Raw genomic sequence first — 16,104 nt, 5'->3', positions numbered from 1 at the left:
TGTTATTGTTGCTTCTTGGTATGCCTTCAGGATTCGTCACTCCTCAGATAAACCGCACATACAACCGAGAAGTATTGACGATTCTACTCTGGAAGCTTCACCACCAGCACCATGGACTACAACCTCACCAAGAACGTCTAGCTCTTCCGCCATACGCTTCACATCAGACTTAAGTGTAGTAAACGGACAGACTGAAGGTGATTTTTCTACAACATCGAGGCCCCTTCCTTATGATTCCGAACAAGTTGTCACCCGAGGGCCTGAGGCAGATGGGTTTGTTGGACCTGATGATTTGCCAGACACCATAGCACGTGGGCACAAAGACACCTATACTTCAAGCCCAAAAGCACCTGACTCTGCACCCCTCATAGAAGATGAATTTGTGTATCCTTCTTCGGAGCAGAGTGAAAGGATCACAGAGCCGGCCCCGGCGTACGACGGATATGGAAATCCGGTGTTACGGGAGGATTATCGACGGATAGCGCAAGAGGGAGGCCCGAATGAATCAAATCCAGAGGAAAATGAACTGCAAGAAACTACCATAAGACTTGTCGCCACAATAACGGATCCGCAAGACAGTACAAGGGCGATGTCAACGCGTAGATTCAATTCGACGATGTACAGGCCTACAGGCACTGGATTCAAATGCAAGACAAAGAAGCCGAAATCGACAAGAGCGAGAACAACAAGGTCTCGGTGTGGGAAAAAGTGTCGGAGCGGATCTGGCAAACGCAGTGGCTCAGGAAAGGGCAGAGGAACAGGTGGAGGGACAGGTATAGGCGACGGCGGCGGCGGCAGCGGTGGTGGTGGTGGTGGAGGGGGAGGAGGAGGTGGTGGTGGTGGAGGTGGAGGTGGAGGTGGCGGCAGCACTGAAACCGTCGTATCATCTACTACACCAAGCCCTATCACGATTACGCCTTATCTAACGACGACACCACTCCCTCACTCAAACACTCCTCATTCCAGTACATCCCCCAGCCCCACAACGACGCCTTCTACAACAGAAGCATCATCCACTCACCCAGAATCAGAAGGAGAATCTTCATCAACTTCCGTGACTCGAACAAGCTCTATAGATCCTACGACTACGCCATCTACGAGCCCTATAGATCCTGCGACTACTCCTTCTACGAGCCCTACAGATCCTGCGACTACTCCATCCACGAGCCCTACAGATCCTGCGACTACTCCATCCACGAGCCCTACAGATCCTGCGACTACTCCTTCTACGAGCCCTACAGATCCTGCGACTACTCCATCTACGAGCCCTACAGATCCTGCGACTACTCCATCTACGAGCCCTATAGATCCTACGACTACTCCATCTACGAGCCCTATAGATCCTACGACTATTCTATCTACAAGCCCTACAGATCCTGCGACTACTCCATCTATAGCCTCTACAGATCCTGCGACTACGCCAAGTACGAGCGAGATAGAAACTTCAACTGTGAGGTCTAGTGAGACAAGTCCCAGCACAAGTACGGACGATGAACCATCTACAACAGAGTTTTCTTCCACAACCGAGATCAGATCTTCCACTGTTGTGCAGCCGACTTCTTCGACGATTGAGGCGAGCTCCCCTGTCACCCCAACGGCTACTAGCGATATGCAAACGACGACAATGAGCTCAGCTAAGGCAATCACTACTGCAATCGAAACATCTTCTACCACAGAGAGGACGTCGTCAACAATCGATTCATCATCTACTTCAACAGGTAAGCGGTTTTCGTCTTCCACTGATGTGTTTTCGTCCTCTTCAACCTTTGAGACGACATTGCCTTCAACACCCGAACCATCGTTGCCATCTTTGTCTTCTCCTTTAGTGCCCGAGGCGTTGACGTCTTCCACACCAGAGATTTTCTTTTCGTCTTCGATCGCTGGGCCCTTGTCATTTTCGTCCTCGATACTCGAGGAGTCGTCGTCCTCCTCAAAATTTGAGTCATTGTCCTCGTCTTCAATATTTGGGCTTTTGTCGTCGTCTTCATCTTCAGTATCTGAGCTGATGACGTCTTCAATGCCCGAGGTATTGTCTTCGTCTTCGATACCTAGGTTTTTGACGTCGTCATTTTCTTCTCCGATATACGAGCCGATGACGTCGTCGGTATCTGAAATACTGCCTTCGTCTTCAACGCCTGGGTCTTCCCCTTTGTCAGCTTTGACGTCTTCGTCCTCAGTACCTCAATCGGCTTCATCGTCTTCGATGTTTCCATTATTGTCTTCATCCTCAGTATTTGAGTCTGTTCTATCCTCGACAGTTGGGCTGTTGTCTTTATCTTCAATGCTCTCATCTTCGTTTTCATCGTCGATGTTTGAGTCAATGTCTTCGTCTGAAGTGCCTGAGCCGTCGCCATCGTATTCTATATTGAAGTCGTCGAAGTTTTCAATACCCGAGTTTTCGTCATCTTCGATACCTGGGCCGTCGTGGACTCCAGTCCATAATTCTTCGTCAACTTCGAATAGTGCTAAGTCCTATTTTACAGATGCTCGGCAATCGTTTACAGTCAGTACCACGCCTGAAAATCTTTTTTCGAGCTCGCTAAGCTCTGTCAAGTTGTCAACCTCACACAAATCCTCACATCGAATTTCTACTTCACTATCATCTGTTGAGACCAAAATCCACACCAGTACACCTAGGACTACCGAACGAACGTCGGAAGCTGAAAGCTCCACCCACCGACCACGTTTCTCATCAAGTGTGACGGAGGCCTCTTCTCATTCTACACACTCCTCTCACAGCCACACTTCCAAGAAGACGACCGAGCCTGAGACCTCGGCATCTTCCACTAAGCATATTAGGGTAATAATAACAAGCACCGAGTATATCACTCCGCTCAAACCTAAGACGACTCCCGGTCCAGATACAATAGAATCAGAACCTGGGGACCCGGTAATCAGAGTTGTGATTGTTACTCAATACGTACCTGCACCTCCTGGGCCCAATGATAATCATTCTGAAAATGGATACCCTCAGAATAATCCTCCTGGGAGCGATTCTACTGGTGGTGGTGGTCCAGGGTTTCCTGGCGATGGGAATCCGCCAAAAACTGTGGAAATCCCACCTGGCTCTCCTTATTCACCTCCTGGAGGTACGCCAGGCCAGCCACCGATTCCGTCCGAGGGTGAGCATGTGCCCGGACAGCCAGGCTTCCCTGATCGTCCAGGACAGCCCGATGAAGATTTGGGAGGATATACACCAGGTCAGCCAGGCTTTCCTGAAGGTCCAGGCCACCCTGAGGGCCCAGGCCACCCTGATAGTCCAGGCTTCCCTGATGGTCCAGGACAGCCTAATGAAGATTTTGGAGGATATCCACCAGGTCAGCCAGGCTTTCCTGAAGGTCCAGGCTACCCTGAGGGCCCAGGCTACCCTGAAGATCCAGGCTACCCCGAAGGTCAACGCTATCCTTATGAGGGGGTTGGAGGAAATCCACCAGGTCAGCCAGGCTATCCTGAAGGTCAACGCTATCCTTACCGCTCAGGAGAGCCCGATGAAGATTCCGGAGGATATCCACCTGGTGAGCCTGGGGATACGTATTCGACTGGAAAATCGACTGGCCAGCCAGGAAGCCCTGAAGGTCCAGGTGATCAGAACCAGCCTGGTGTTCAACCCGGCAGGCCCGACTCTAATAGCAACGGCCCTGGACAGCCTGGGGCACCTGGGCAACCAGGAGACTCATACGGGCGCTTTGGAGGAAGTCTACCCGGTCAAAACACGCAGAATGGCGAATCCAATGGTGGGAATGAAAACTCATCCAATGGCACACCTGGAGACTTCAATGGACCCGGAGATGGCAGAACGGGCGCTGGTTCTAGCGGCGGCAAAGATAGTGGAGGCACAGACGGATCATCTGGCAAACCTCAAGGAGGTAAAACTGGCAGTGGCAAAAGCGGAGAAGGTGCAAATGGGCCCTTGGCTGATAGCAAACCTGGCAATGGTCAGGACGCAGATGGTGCTGCAGGCAAAGAGTCAGGTGCTAAATCTGGCGGAGACGGTACTGGAGATGACGATAACGAAGGTTCAGGGGGAAATGAGGGAGGCGGCAATCTGAATGGGGCAAAAGGCTCTGGCGGCAAGGCTGGGTCTTCAGGGGCTGGGAGCTATGAAAAAGGCGATAACGATAAAAAAGGGCCAGGAAAGACTGAAGGGGGTCTTAATGCAAATGGCGTAAAGGGTTCCGCCCACGATGGATCTTCGGGAGCTGGAGGTTATAGAAAAGATAGCGAGGGCAATGATAATGATGGAGGGTCAAAGAAGAATGGAGGCAGCGAAACAAACAAAGCAGAAGGCTCCGGCGGCAGGGATGGCGCTTCAGGAAATGAGGGTGACGAAAAAGACGGTAAAGGAAAAGGCAGTGACAGGAAAGGTAGTCAGGGTAAGGCCACTGGTGAAGACAGCTCGGGCGATGCAGGTGCCGATCAAAAGAAGCCTACCGACCAATCAATTCAGGCCAAACTGTCTCGATCGATAAAAGACGCTCTGAAGGCTCTTGAAACTTCGCAAGCTAATCAACAGGACGTTCTGGGCCTAGGTTCTGCCTTGTCCAAAGTGGTCAATACCCTTCGAGGACTTGCAGACGCCATCGCCTCAAATTTTGAAGGCAAGTCGTCTGATCTATATCACAAGCTCGAGCGGCTCCTTGATCTGTATCAGCAACTAGCGCAGCTTCTCGATCAGACTACAAAGCGGATTTCGACCTTGCCTGGGTTGCAAGATCTAATTGATGCCCTCAATGAGGCAGCCAGTGCGGCAAGGAAGGGAACAGTATCAGAAGACGCCATTCGGGAATTAGCAGATAGGCTGGATCAACTCGCTCAAGCTGTTGCTTCTGGTCCTATTCCGCTGCTACTACAGCCATCTTCATCATCACAGCAGTATACTGCATCAGTACTGGGATCTGGAAGTGGGTCGCAAGGATTGAGCTCGTGGCAGACGAGTACGGCAGGAAACGTGCCGGAACAGATACTCCCAACCGGTGGTGTTGGAGACGTTGAAGGTGCTGGTGGAGTTAGAGGAAGCAATCAAGAAAACGAGACTGTCGCTGCGTCTTCCTACGCTATTGGTCAAAGGATGACTGGCCTTGGGAATGCATTCATAGTCACGTTCTGCGTTGGAGCTTGGGGGGTGTTCTTTTTCTTGTATGCTTTATAGGATAAAGTTGTTATCTAAGCGTCGAAATTACTCATTACCACTTTTCCATGTCAATCCTGATTGTACATCGCGCGTCAAAGCCTAGCTAAAACATTCATTTACATTTGCTGGATGCTAAGGCGGTCGGCCAGTCAAATTCTACTCCGTGGTTCAGTGTGCGGAACATGTCCGTCTATATTTCATTTCGTTCTCTCGGTCATCTTTCCTCAATAATACCAGGTACATGCACTAGCTACTACATCCAATGCATTGCACACACTTTTCAACATCATAGTCTCTGCAAGATCCTACCATAATCAGCATTCGACTGAAATCTAAACAGCATGATTTCCAGAAACCGCATCTTCCGTATCCCGCGGCCTCGAGTAAGCAGGCACTTTCATTACTCAAATATGCACTCTTTCCCAAGCAAGCCTCATCTTACTTGGAGTCCATTCTCTGATTTCAATCCCAGACATTCCTCTACCTCATGACCCTCCGCACCGGCACCGAACTCTCAACCCTTGCCCTCCTCCTAAACAAAGTCTCCGGCTTCTACGGCCTCCTCGCCCTACTCACAGGCTTCTACCTCTCCCCAGTCCAGCTTTCCATGTACCTCTACAGTCTCCTAGCGCTTGTTCTCGTCGCCGTCCTAGCCCGGCACATCCGCACCCAGGCCGCCTTCGAGAATCTCGCTCTGGCCGTCTTTTTCATTTTCGATACGTTCATCAATGCTGTATACACTGCTATCTTCGGGGTTACGTGGTTCATGGTCGTAAGCGAGCATCATGTGAATAAAGCGACCGGGGCGGAGGGGACTATGGATCAGACGGCCGGATTCACGAAGCCTGAGCATAAGAATGTTTCCAGCGTTGATGTGGTGGTTGGGCCGGACCAAGGCGTTCCAGGGTCAAGTCATGAGGCTATCACGGCGGGGAACTCAGGTGGTGGAAATCCTAGTGTGGGACATGGGTTCTTGCAGCCCGAGAGCATGAGCTCTATGTTCATGATCGTGGCGCTTTGGATCGTGAGAGTCTATCTAGTTCTGATTGTGATGAGCTACGCGAGGTCAGTCATCAGGAGGCATGTCGCGGCCGTGAGTCGGAGCAGGCCGGAGTATCTGCCAAGTAGTAAGGGAACGGCGATGTTGGAAGATCCATTCGCAAGACATTTGCCTGAGGGGAAAGGGTGGAGGGGAAGATTGGGGAGACTGATGATCGGAATAAGTGAGGGGTATTGGTTGGGAGTTGAGGAGGGAGACGAGAGCTGGGGAGCCGAGGAGATTGGCATGGGAAGATTAAGGAGAAATGACGAGGCACCTGGTGTTGTCGAAAGGGAGAGGAGGAGACGAAGCGGGACTGTGAGTCTTAAGATGTTCGCAACTGGAGAGTTTGATGCTGATTGGATTACTCAGGGTCCACCACCGCCACCGCCTATCCCCCAATTACAGGGAGAAAATTCCCAGTATCTGCGGGTGGAGGGGCGGACTGGAAAGTGAGCGTAAGAGAAGAGCTTGGTCAGCTATTGGTAGCTGGCGATACATCTAGAGTAGTCCATGACGTTGGCGTTCGCCATAATGATAATGTATGATCTAATTGAGGAACCGACAGTCAATATTTTCTTCCAAGATTCGCTCTGTACCATATTGACGTTTTTGCCCCTAAATGGTGAACAGAAGAGCTTTCATTAGTAACTTATATCCTGTAATTCGGAGTGAGAGTTTGAGGTGTGCCAATCCGCAGAAAACAACTTTATATATGCGCCTGGTGTTCTAATACTATGCAACAATCATGTTCGCCATCCCTCAACCTGCAACTCCATTATGCTATCTTGACCCCAGGTAAAGCATTCGTCGTGCTGATAAACTGCTGTACGGTATCGTCCTCACCTTAGTCTTACAAGAAATCTCCGTTCATATCAGACGTACTCTGACCGTGCCCATGCATCAGCAGGCACAACCCTCATTGGACTCTGGCTTCGAAGGATTGATGTTGACATCGATCACTACACGTGTGTCAGCAAGCAAAACCAAGAGAATGTCAGCTCCGCCTAAAAGTCCAACTCACTCTGGCTTTCGCCTTGCCCGCCCTGCCCCTCTGCTTCCATCCCCGGCAAAGCCTGCGCTATCCTTCTAAACAATCCCTTGACATTGGCGCCTAGCTTCGCGCTCGTCTCCACAAACAAAGCACCGCACCTCTTCGCCTCCTCTTCTCCCATCTGACTCGTGACCTCCCTCTTGTCATTCAAATCCGTCTTGTTGCCCACCAACACAATGATGACGTCTTGGCCCCTCTCCCCCCTTACATCATCCACCCATTTCCGCGTATTCTGAAAGGATTTGAGACTGGAGATATCGTAGACGACTACAGCGACGGAGCTGTCGCGGATATAAGAGGGAATGAGGGAGCGGAAGCGCTCTTGTCCCGCTGTATCCCAGAGTTGGAGACGTACGGTGCGGTCTTCGAGGTACATGGTTTTGGAAAGGAAGTCAATGCCGATGGTGGCTTGGTACATGTTGTCGAACGAGTCGTACATGAAGCGGGTTATGAGGGAGGTTTTGCCGACTATGAGTATGAATTTATGTGAGCTATGGTCGCGCAACAATATGCCGAGATTGTGGCTTTAGGGGGTCTTCACCACTTTGTTCGCCGAGAAAGACAAGTCTGTAAGTGCAACTTAGCAAAGAGAGAATGGTTGGAATAGATTAGAAGCAACGGACTTGAACTTCTTCATAGGGTTCGAATAAGACCCCACGGTAGATTGGGCGGCCATAGCGGGCCAGAAATGAAGGAGAATTACAATTAGAAAGATATATTCACCTCAAGCGTGAGGCAACCGTCCGAAACATTTTTGATGCATTCCCTTTCAGGAGCCTCGGACATAGTATTTGATTCGTTCAAGACTAGGCGGCTTTTGGACGAGTCGGGTAAACTTGCCTGAATCGGATACACACTGGACGAATCTTTGGTCAATCATCGGCGTCATTCGAACAAATGCGCAATGGTCATTTCGACAGCAAGGTGTATGTTTCCCGCTTCTGAATGATTGGAAGCTATGGCTCCATCGAAGATAGCAGAAGCGCCGCAGCAGTACAAGCAGCCGTCACGAAAGGGAAAGAAAGCATGGAGGAAGCACGTCGACGTATCCCAAGTTCAAGCAGGACTAGAGGATGCAAGGGAGGAGGTCATTAAAGGGTCAGCAGTTTAGCCTCTGTAAATGCTGATGCGCTATGTGCTGAGAATGCTACTTCAGGGGCATTGTCGCTGAAAAGGCTTCCGACGACCTATTCACCCTTGACACAGAAGGCGATAAGACTATACAGGCTTCTGTGAGGAAGATTTACAAACCGCTGAAAGCGGATGAGATTCTTGCTCAACGTTCAGCTATTCCCTCCTTGACTGCTCGCAAACGGCCTCGTGGCACTACAGACGGAATCATTGACCAGAGTGTCAAGCGTAGAAAATCCGAGGGAGTCACTCGGAAAGAATATGAAAGATTGCTCCAAGTTGCCTACGGCAACCGAAGTGTACAAGATATCATCAAGACAGACGGACATGCTCCTACTCAAGACATATGGACACTCGATTCAAAGAAAGACGAGGTCGACCCCAAGTTCAATTATCTCGAGAAGCAAAACCCTGTTAAGGCTCCATCAACTCTTCGAGAAGCACCCATGTCTCTCGTGGAAGGGACAAGCAGTATCTCGGCTATTCCGAAGCCACAGGCTGGAACCAGCTATAACCCCGTCTTTCAGGAATGGGACGCACTCCTCCAGTCTCAAGGGGCTAAGGAGCTAGAGGCAGAGCAAAAACGCTTGCGACAAGCACAAGCCGAGAAAGAATTTGAAGAGCGAATAGCGGACGTTGAGAGGGAAGCCCAGCGCGAATCCGCTCTAATGACAGAGGATGAGTCTGCATGGTCGGGCTTTGAAAGCGATTTTGATAATCCTGAGTGGCTGAAGAAGAAACGAGCGGAGAGGAAGACGCCGCAAGAAAGGAAGAAGGTTGAGAAGAGAAAAGAGAGAGAAAGACAAGACAAATGGGAGAGGAAGGAAAAAGAAAAGGCCAAGAGAGAGAAGCAAATCGCGGAGTTGAAAGTTCAGGTAGATAACGAGGCAAAAGAGAAAGAGAGGAGACTCATTCATCGCACTGCTTCCACAGGCGATAACGAAGAATTGAAAGAGGAAGTTCTGAGGAGGAGAGCCCCAAGAAAGAACAAGGTACCCGAGCAGCCGTTAGAGTTGACCCTGCCGGAGGACTTGCGGGACTCTCTCCGTACGTTGAAGCCAGAAGGCAACCTGCTCAAGGATCGATATCGCAATGCGTTGTTGGTCAGGAAGCTGGAGGCGAGGAAGCCCATCTCACAACCAAGGAAAAAGCAAAGGAAGTTGACCGAGAAGTGGACTCATAAGGACTTTCAAGTTCCATTTTCTGTATAAACTTCAGTCAAAAGCCTACATAGTACCATGCGAACATCTGGCTGCGTTATCAAAGGCGAAGACATTGCGGTATCAGTCCAGATTCTGTACGACGTGTAAGTTGTTTTCAGTGTAGTACTAGATGCTTGCCAAGAAAACTAGGCTCAAAGTGTCTAAGACTCCACCCCCCGGCCGCAACCTCATCACATCCAAGATCCTCTACCCCCGAGTCATACATCACTTCACATCACGAGCCATATAGGCGAGAAGTTACCTCTTTACCTCACGAGCATTTACCAGCGAAATAGTCAACGCTTCCAGCACAAGTCCCCTCACTACGTATGTCATCTGTCGACCATGGCCACGAGAATGAAACAGCCGTATTACCGGCCGAGCAGATAACACAAGATGGCAGCGCTGGCTCTGACACAGACACTGGAGTGAACCCTAAAGCAAACTCGGCGAACAAAGATGGACCAGATGCTCCTCACCATACACGTTCCAACTCTGTCAAGAAGCCCGCAGCATTCAAGGCAGTATCTGTCACGAAGAACTTCCTTGCCAAGGCCGGCACCCCTACCGCACCAAACCCCAAAGTCAATGGCGAGACCAGTAGGTTTGCTCGTGAGTGCAACACATGGTGACTAACCAAAGTAGACGCAACGACGACAAATGGAACCGGCTCACTTCTCCTCGCCTCTCGACCACGGCTCGTCGCAAAGTCTAGCGGGGCAAAACAGGCGAAGACAGCCTTTGGAAGTCGTAATGGCGCTGGACCAGATCCCATGCAAGTCTGGAACAGAAATAGATGTAAGGTAGGAGTGAGATTCCGCAAAGCTATGCTAACGACAAATCAGCCACTCCGACACAGCATGCCCCCAAACACCTCACGGACGAGGAACTCAAACAGCAATATGGCATACATCTCGCTACGAGAATCCAGGCAGACGGGGATGGTAAGGAGGCGAAGTGGGCGGATATCGATGACGACGAGGACGACTGGGCACCGGAGTCGATCGAGTGGAACGACGGAACAAAGATAACACTTTCTCAGAACGACTCTGCGGCTCTTCTGGCTGAACACCAAGCTGCGGAAGAAGCTGCCAAGAGACGAGAAGAGGAATTGGAAAAAGCAAAAGCTGCAAAGACCGCGGCAGAGAAGAAACCCGCTACGAGCGTCGGTCCCAATGCCACCGTACTGAAGCCTCGATCTACCCTTCAATCCAAACCTGGTGCTCCTTTGGTTCTGAAGACGCCCTCTGAGAAGCCTACGCTCGTATCAAAACCAACCACGAATGCCCCCGCAAAGTCACCATGGGCCACGCTTCCACCCGTAGACAAAGTCCCGCCTATAGATATCAACCCTCAAATCCAAGATTCAGCTCCACGTTCTTTACCGAATGGAATTCAACAGTCTATCAGCCCTCAGCCACAGAAGGAGCAACCTACCTTAACCCTTGAAGCAGGCTCTTTCAGACGAGGCGGTAGCGACTCTCAAAGAGACAACGTAGGCCAGCTGTTCAATTCACAAACAGGTAGATATGAGCCTGCAAACGCTCCACGACGTGGTTCTGTCCGAAAAGATAATATCCGGGCCCCCTCTGTCCTGCAACGCGTGGGGAATTCTCAAGATATATGTGTCTCTGGAGATGCTAGAAGACCCAGCCAAGACGATCAAACAACATCAGGCCGGCGAAAGTCTTCAACTGTGAGCGGAGATAGCGCATTCCAAGGACGACGGCCATCATTCGCCCGCGGTGCTGACGCTGCACCAGAACGTTACGACTCACCCCACTCTCAAGCAGTCGCTTCTCCATCTTTGTCAGCATTCCCTCAATCCGCTACGCAGTCTCCAGCCATGCATTATTCACAGCCCTCAACTGGCTCCGCTTACCAGGCGAGACCTGGATCAGGGAGTGCTGGCACCTCTGTTGAACAGGACGAGGTTGCTTTGCAGAAACAACTAATGAAAGAAAAGCGAGAGCAAGCTATCAAGCGTAAAAAGGATCTCCAAGAGGCCGAAGAGGCCGAGAAGAAGGAGCGCATCAAGAAGCTGATGGAGAGCTTACCTCCCCAAGAGAAGACAACAGAAGTCAAGAAGGAAGCACCAGCCATGACAATTGAAAAGCGACCTGCTGATGGTGAGAGTCTAGAGAACGAGAGAACCGAAGAGAACAAGCCGAAATTGCAGGATGCTAAAGTTAGTAAGAACCCTGCAGAGGGCTCGTCAGTCTCTATGAAATCTCCACCAAAACCACCTGCTCCAAGTGCTTCCGGCGAACCTCAGCAGTATGGAATGATGAAGGTGCATGCGCCTGCTCGTAGAGAACCTTTGCAACAAGTTCAAGACACTCTACTTGCTGAGAAGGCCAAAGCTCAGCCCCCGCCCCAAAAGACGACTCCAGTCGATTTTGACGCACAGCTTGAGCCAGAAAAGGTGGCAGAGATGCAGTCGTACAGCCAAAGGCCATCCCCACATGGTGTGGATTCGGCCAAACAAGCTGAGAGGGGAGCGAGTAACCAAGCTCTTGGACAAAGACTGCCGCCGGGCCTTGAGCCAAAAACTGGTCTAGAAAAGGATCGCACACCGCCAGTGGTAAACGGGATGCCACCACCAAGCAAATCCGATCGCTTCTTCCCAAGATCCCCAGAAGCGCAGAGCCAGCGACAAGGAGGAGAATTAAGGCAGCAACCCTGGAATGATCTACCTCGGGATTCGAAAATGTATGCTCAATGGAACTCACAAAATCTCCTTAGAGAGCCAAATAGTCCCTGGGGAGTGTCTCCGCAGCCAAGAAACTTGGGAAATGGGCCCTTTGATCGCACAGTTCAAAGACCCCAGTCTAGGCAGCAAGAGCAATTTGCCTCCCCCGCTCTCGCTCCCATTGGACCCCCGAAGCATCTACAGCCCGTGAAGGATGGTCGTGACACTTTGAGGACTAACAACAGAAGTCCGGGACCTGTACTGGAGCATTCTGAATCAGTTCAAAGCTTTCCCTCTCAAGAACGAGCTGATGGCAGCCGTCCCGATTCTTATGGTCGCTTGGTAGACCCTGAGCAGAGACTGCCATCGCCCCAATTTCCTCCTGGCAACCAGATGCGCGCCCCTATTCAGAATCAAAATAGGGGCGATCGAGGCAGTGTGCTTTCAGCTTGGAACAATTTCCAGGTTACGTCGGCCCAAGAAGAGGCTGAAAAGCGTCGCATACTGCAACAGCAGCTTGACGCAAGGAATGCAGAAGAACTTCGGACGGGCGTCAAATACGAGCCTCCAGCTGCCACATTCAACGAGACGTGGAGACAGGTAAAGACCGATGATCATGGGCCTGGCCGTCAAGTTATTGGAGTCCAGAAATCTCATGTCATTCCTGGGATGTCAGCAGCTGCCCATGGTCCCACCGAAATCCGTGGCCCATCGTTCGTAAACTCTATGGACTTAGCCAATGCTTTCCCTGGGGGTCTAGGAAGAGGTTCGAGATACTTTCCAACAGCAGGTCGATTGCAGGCACATTATCAAGAGGCATTACCTTTCAGCCCATTCTTTCGTCGCAGCGACTCACCACCACCTCCTGACACGGACGATCACCCAGTGGCTGCTGCGGAACCTAGACGTATCACAGTCCGACTGCCAATTACTGGCATTGACGATGACAATGCACGACCAAAGGTGCGACTGCCTCCATCGACCGCGACACCTGGTCAATCTCCACAACCAACTCCGGCGCAACCTTCATTGTTGCGTACGGCATCTCAGCCATTGGTGAACAATCCGACTTGGCAGGATAGATTCAATGGCCTGCTCGGCGTAAAGAGGGCCTCACTTGACAAGTCACCTGAGAGAAGCAATGCTCAATTGTCAGACTTTTCGGCTACCAGAGAACCTCTTGATCTGCCAACACCAAGAATCCAAGCAGCGGTAGCGTTACCACCACATGGTGAACCTAGCAGTCCAGTTGGCCTTAAGGTAGCATCTCAGGATCATCAGGGTGAGGAGGCACTTTTTGAACCCGAATCAGGATCTACACCTTCGGTTTTATTCCCAGCAGTCCTAGGCCGTGTAGCATGGCTTGAGAAGCCTTTGAGGCGCAACCCGCTCAAACCCCAACCACCGAGTAGCGAGGTCGAAGCCATCACTAGAGACACCTTGAATTTCCCGAGACTCTTCAACCAGCAAAACCTTCTGCTAGTTTTTATCAATATCAAAGGTATGGCCTCGACCAGGTCTAAGCCAATGCACGCTCAAAATGGGTTCGTGAATGCGAAAGAACCTCAACCACATCAAAGGTCCAGTAGTCAACAGAGCCTTTCTGGCAAGCCAAAGCCCCAAGGGAGAGGGTTCAAGCCTCGCGAATCGTCTGGCACTCACAGCCACAATGCGAAAGCAGTCAACCAGAACGGAGGGCACAAAGACACGGGCGCAGGACAGTCTCGCAACAACTTTCGGAATAATGCTCGTCCGCATCCTCGTGGACCAAATTATCCCTCCCAGCCACCGCAGCCTGCGGCATGGGAGTATGTTATAGCCACCTAAACTCGACAACCAGTCGAAAACGAGGGTCAAAGATTTGCCTCCTTTTCTCGTGCTTGCCTAAGAAGGGGCACCAAGAGAATGCGCGCTCTGGATTTGAGATTCTGAATACTCTCGCAAAGCTTCGCCTATTCGTTTTGAGATGCTTCTGCCTGCATAGCGTTCCTTGGAACGCTTACAGCCATGCGGAATGAAGCGAGGTATAGATCTTGCTATGCTTTCGTCACCTTTCACCCACCACATAAACCAACTATCACTCATCCCGCTGCTTTCTTCTTTGCCCTTGCCGAAGCGGAAGCGAAGGAGATGGGAGTGGTCATTCAGCGGTCCATGGGACTTCAATGTGAGATTTGATCGCAGTCATTTTCACTACATGGGATTTATTGTAATTTGCAGAGGCCAACACCATAACATAATGGGTTTCTGAATGTTCCGTCCACTTCACTGTCTATACGTACGTTGCTATCATTACTTCCTCCTCTAAAGCCCTTGCTACTTGCCCCCAATTCCAACGCTTGCCTTCTCAACCCTCCCTCACAGCTTACTCCCCCCACAATCATCCACCTTAACGACCACCTTCCCAAAATGCCTCTGTTCCCACATATGCCCGTACGCCTCCTTTAACTCCTCCAACCCCCAAATCTTCTCGTCAGTCACAGGATTGCTGATGCCCCCACCCTCGTACGCCTTCACCATCTCCTCAAACTGCGCCTTGCTCCCGACCAGCACCCCCCTCACCGTACACACCCGATTCAAACACTCCAAGAACCCCGGCTGCGCCTCCCCTTCACGCCCCCTAAAAACCCAATAATCGACACCACCCCCTCAGGCTTGATGGCCGCCAAACTCTGCGCCATACTCGTCGGCCCGCCCACTTCAAGAACATGATCTACGCCCCCATTCGTCCCCGTGATCTTCTTCGCCTCTTCCCCCCACTTCGCCGTACTCTTATAATTCAACACATGGTCCGCCCCTAGTTTCTTCAATACCTCCGCTTTGTTCTCGGAGGATGTGGTCGCGATGACTCTCGCCCCCGCCGCTTTCGCAAACTGCAACGCGAATATCGACACGCCCCCTGTTCCCTGCGTCAAAACCCAGTCGCCACTCATCAGCCTCCGGCCCTGTAAGCCGTACAGGGCGTTCCACGCTGTGAGTGCGGCACAGGGGAGTGTGCTCGCCTCTTTGAACGAGAGGTTGTTGGGTTTATGGACGAGCGCTGTGGAGGGGAAGATGCCATGGCGTGTTAAGGTGCCGTTTACGGCGCCGCCGGTGCTGGAGCCTTGGTCTGCGGAAGTGATGAGACCGGCTTGGTGGGTTTGGTTGAATTGCGTTAGGACGGCGTCGCCTGGGTGGAAGGAGGTCACGCGTGGGCCGGTTGCGAGGACGGTGCCGGCGCCGTCGGAGGCGGGGATTACGGGGAGGGAGGTTGGAAAGGGGTATTTGCCCTGATTGGAGGGAGGGAGTTAGTGGATGGAAGGGTGTTGCAAGAGGTGAAGGGGAGGAATGTGGAGGAGGGGGAGGAGGAGGAGGAGGAGATACCTTAGGGATGATGAGGTCGCGGTAGTTGAGAGATGCGTAGTGGAAATTCACGAGAACGTCGTTGTCGCCGAGAGGGGGAAGGGGGGCTTTCTCGTGGAATTGGAAGGAGGAGAACCCATCTTTGCCGTTAACGGTCCATTGCTTTGTGGTACTTGGGGTGGACATGGTGATAGGGTGATCGTGTCGAGGAATTTGGATATGGAAGAGGTGACTGGCGCAGTGCAAAGAGGGTGTAATGTGGTAGGCTGGGTTGTGGGAGGTAGACGTGCCATTGGGACAGATTGATTGCAAATTGGAGCGTGGATCATGATGACGTGATGGCTCTCGTTGCAATCAATTGAGCTTCCCTTATTCCCCTATTCGCTTATTCGCTTCTTCCTCAATTGTCGTGAAAAGGTCTCGCACAAGCGGCTTGTCATTCAATTGTCGATGACGTTATCCTGCATTGCCGGGAATGCCGACTTCCTTGCCGAGAATGTCAGTATAGCCGCA

The 16,104-nt window shown here is 51.4% G+C and overlaps 8 protein-coding genes across 8 annotated transcripts; 5 read left to right on the top strand and 3 right to left on the bottom strand.

Moving 5' to 3' along the window:
- Nucleotides 1-111: 111 nt before the first annotated feature.
- Nucleotides 112-926, top strand: KY384_007578 (uncharacterized protein; the record flags this gene model as incomplete). The annotated part of the gene is made up of 3 exons (XM_044816069.1): nt 112-135; nt 191-857; nt 901-926. 3 exons carry the CDS (start codon nt 112-114, stop codon nt 924-926), a joined length of 717 nt encoding a protein of 238 aa, XP_044666709.1.
- A 91-nt stretch (nt 927-1,017) lies between these two features.
- Nucleotides 1,018-2,603, bottom strand: KY384_007577 (uncharacterized protein; the record flags this gene model as incomplete). The annotated part of the gene is made up of 3 exons (XM_044816068.1): nt 1,018-2,172; nt 2,257-2,472; nt 2,598-2,603. 3 exons carry the CDS (start codon nt 2,601-2,603, stop codon nt 1,018-1,020), a joined length of 1,377 nt encoding a protein of 458 aa, XP_044666708.1.
- A 357-nt stretch (nt 2,604-2,960) lies between these two features.
- Nucleotides 2,961-5,149, top strand: KY384_007576 (uncharacterized protein; the record flags this gene model as incomplete). Its single annotated transcript, XM_044816067.1, has 2 exons — nt 2,961-3,515; nt 3,560-5,149. 2 exons carry the CDS (start codon nt 2,961-2,963, stop codon nt 5,147-5,149), a joined length of 2,145 nt encoding a protein of 714 aa, XP_044666707.1.
- Nucleotides 5,150-5,472: 323 nt separating this feature from the next.
- KY384_007575 (uncharacterized protein) lies at nt 5,473-6,626 on the top strand (the record flags this gene model as incomplete). The annotated part of the gene is made up of 2 exons (XM_044816066.1): nt 5,473-5,514; nt 5,604-6,626. 2 exons carry the CDS (start codon nt 5,473-5,475, stop codon nt 6,624-6,626), a joined length of 1,065 nt encoding a protein of 354 aa, XP_044666706.1.
- Nucleotides 6,627-7,073: 447 nt separating this feature from the next.
- RAB6B (Ras- protein Rab-6B) lies at nt 7,074-7,900 on the bottom strand (the record flags this gene model as incomplete). The annotated part of the gene is made up of 4 exons (XM_044816065.1): nt 7,074-7,132; nt 7,195-7,692; nt 7,766-7,791; nt 7,848-7,900. The coding sequence occupies 4 exons, from the start codon at nt 7,898-7,900 to the stop codon at nt 7,074-7,076; spliced, it is 636 nt and encodes a 211-aa protein (XP_044666705.1).
- Nucleotides 7,901-8,182: 282 nt separating this feature from the next.
- KY384_007573 (uncharacterized protein) lies at nt 8,183-9,566 on the top strand (the record flags this gene model as incomplete). The annotated part of the gene is made up of 2 exons (XM_044816064.1): nt 8,183-8,322; nt 8,381-9,566. The coding sequence occupies 2 exons, from the start codon at nt 8,183-8,185 to the stop codon at nt 9,564-9,566; spliced, it is 1,326 nt and encodes a 441-aa protein (XP_044666704.1).
- Nucleotides 9,567-9,886: 320 nt separating this feature from the next.
- On the top strand, nt 9,887-14,076 carry KY384_007572 (uncharacterized protein; the record flags this gene model as incomplete). Its single annotated transcript, XM_044816063.1, has 3 exons — nt 9,887-10,157; nt 10,203-10,355; nt 10,403-14,076. The coding sequence occupies 3 exons, from the start codon at nt 9,887-9,889 to the stop codon at nt 14,074-14,076; spliced, it is 4,098 nt and encodes a 1,365-aa protein (XP_044666703.1).
- A 531-nt stretch (nt 14,077-14,607) lies between these two features.
- On the bottom strand, nt 14,608-15,777 carry KY384_007571 (uncharacterized protein; the record flags this gene model as incomplete). The annotated part of the gene is made up of 3 exons (XM_044816062.1): nt 14,608-14,778; nt 14,895-15,518; nt 15,613-15,777. The coding sequence occupies 3 exons, from the start codon at nt 15,775-15,777 to the stop codon at nt 14,608-14,610; spliced, it is 960 nt and encodes a 319-aa protein (XP_044666702.1).
- Between the last annotated feature and the right edge of the window lie 327 nt (nt 15,778-16,104).

Source organism: Bacidia gigantensis, assembly GCF_019456465.1.
Source record: "Bacidia gigantensis strain McMullin 20006 chromosome Unknown contig_278, whole genome shotgun sequence".
NCBI lineage: Eukaryota > Fungi > Ascomycota > Lecanoromycetes > Lecanorales > Ramalinaceae > Bacidia > Bacidia gigantensis.
This window is presented reverse-complemented; position numbering and strand designations above follow the sequence as displayed.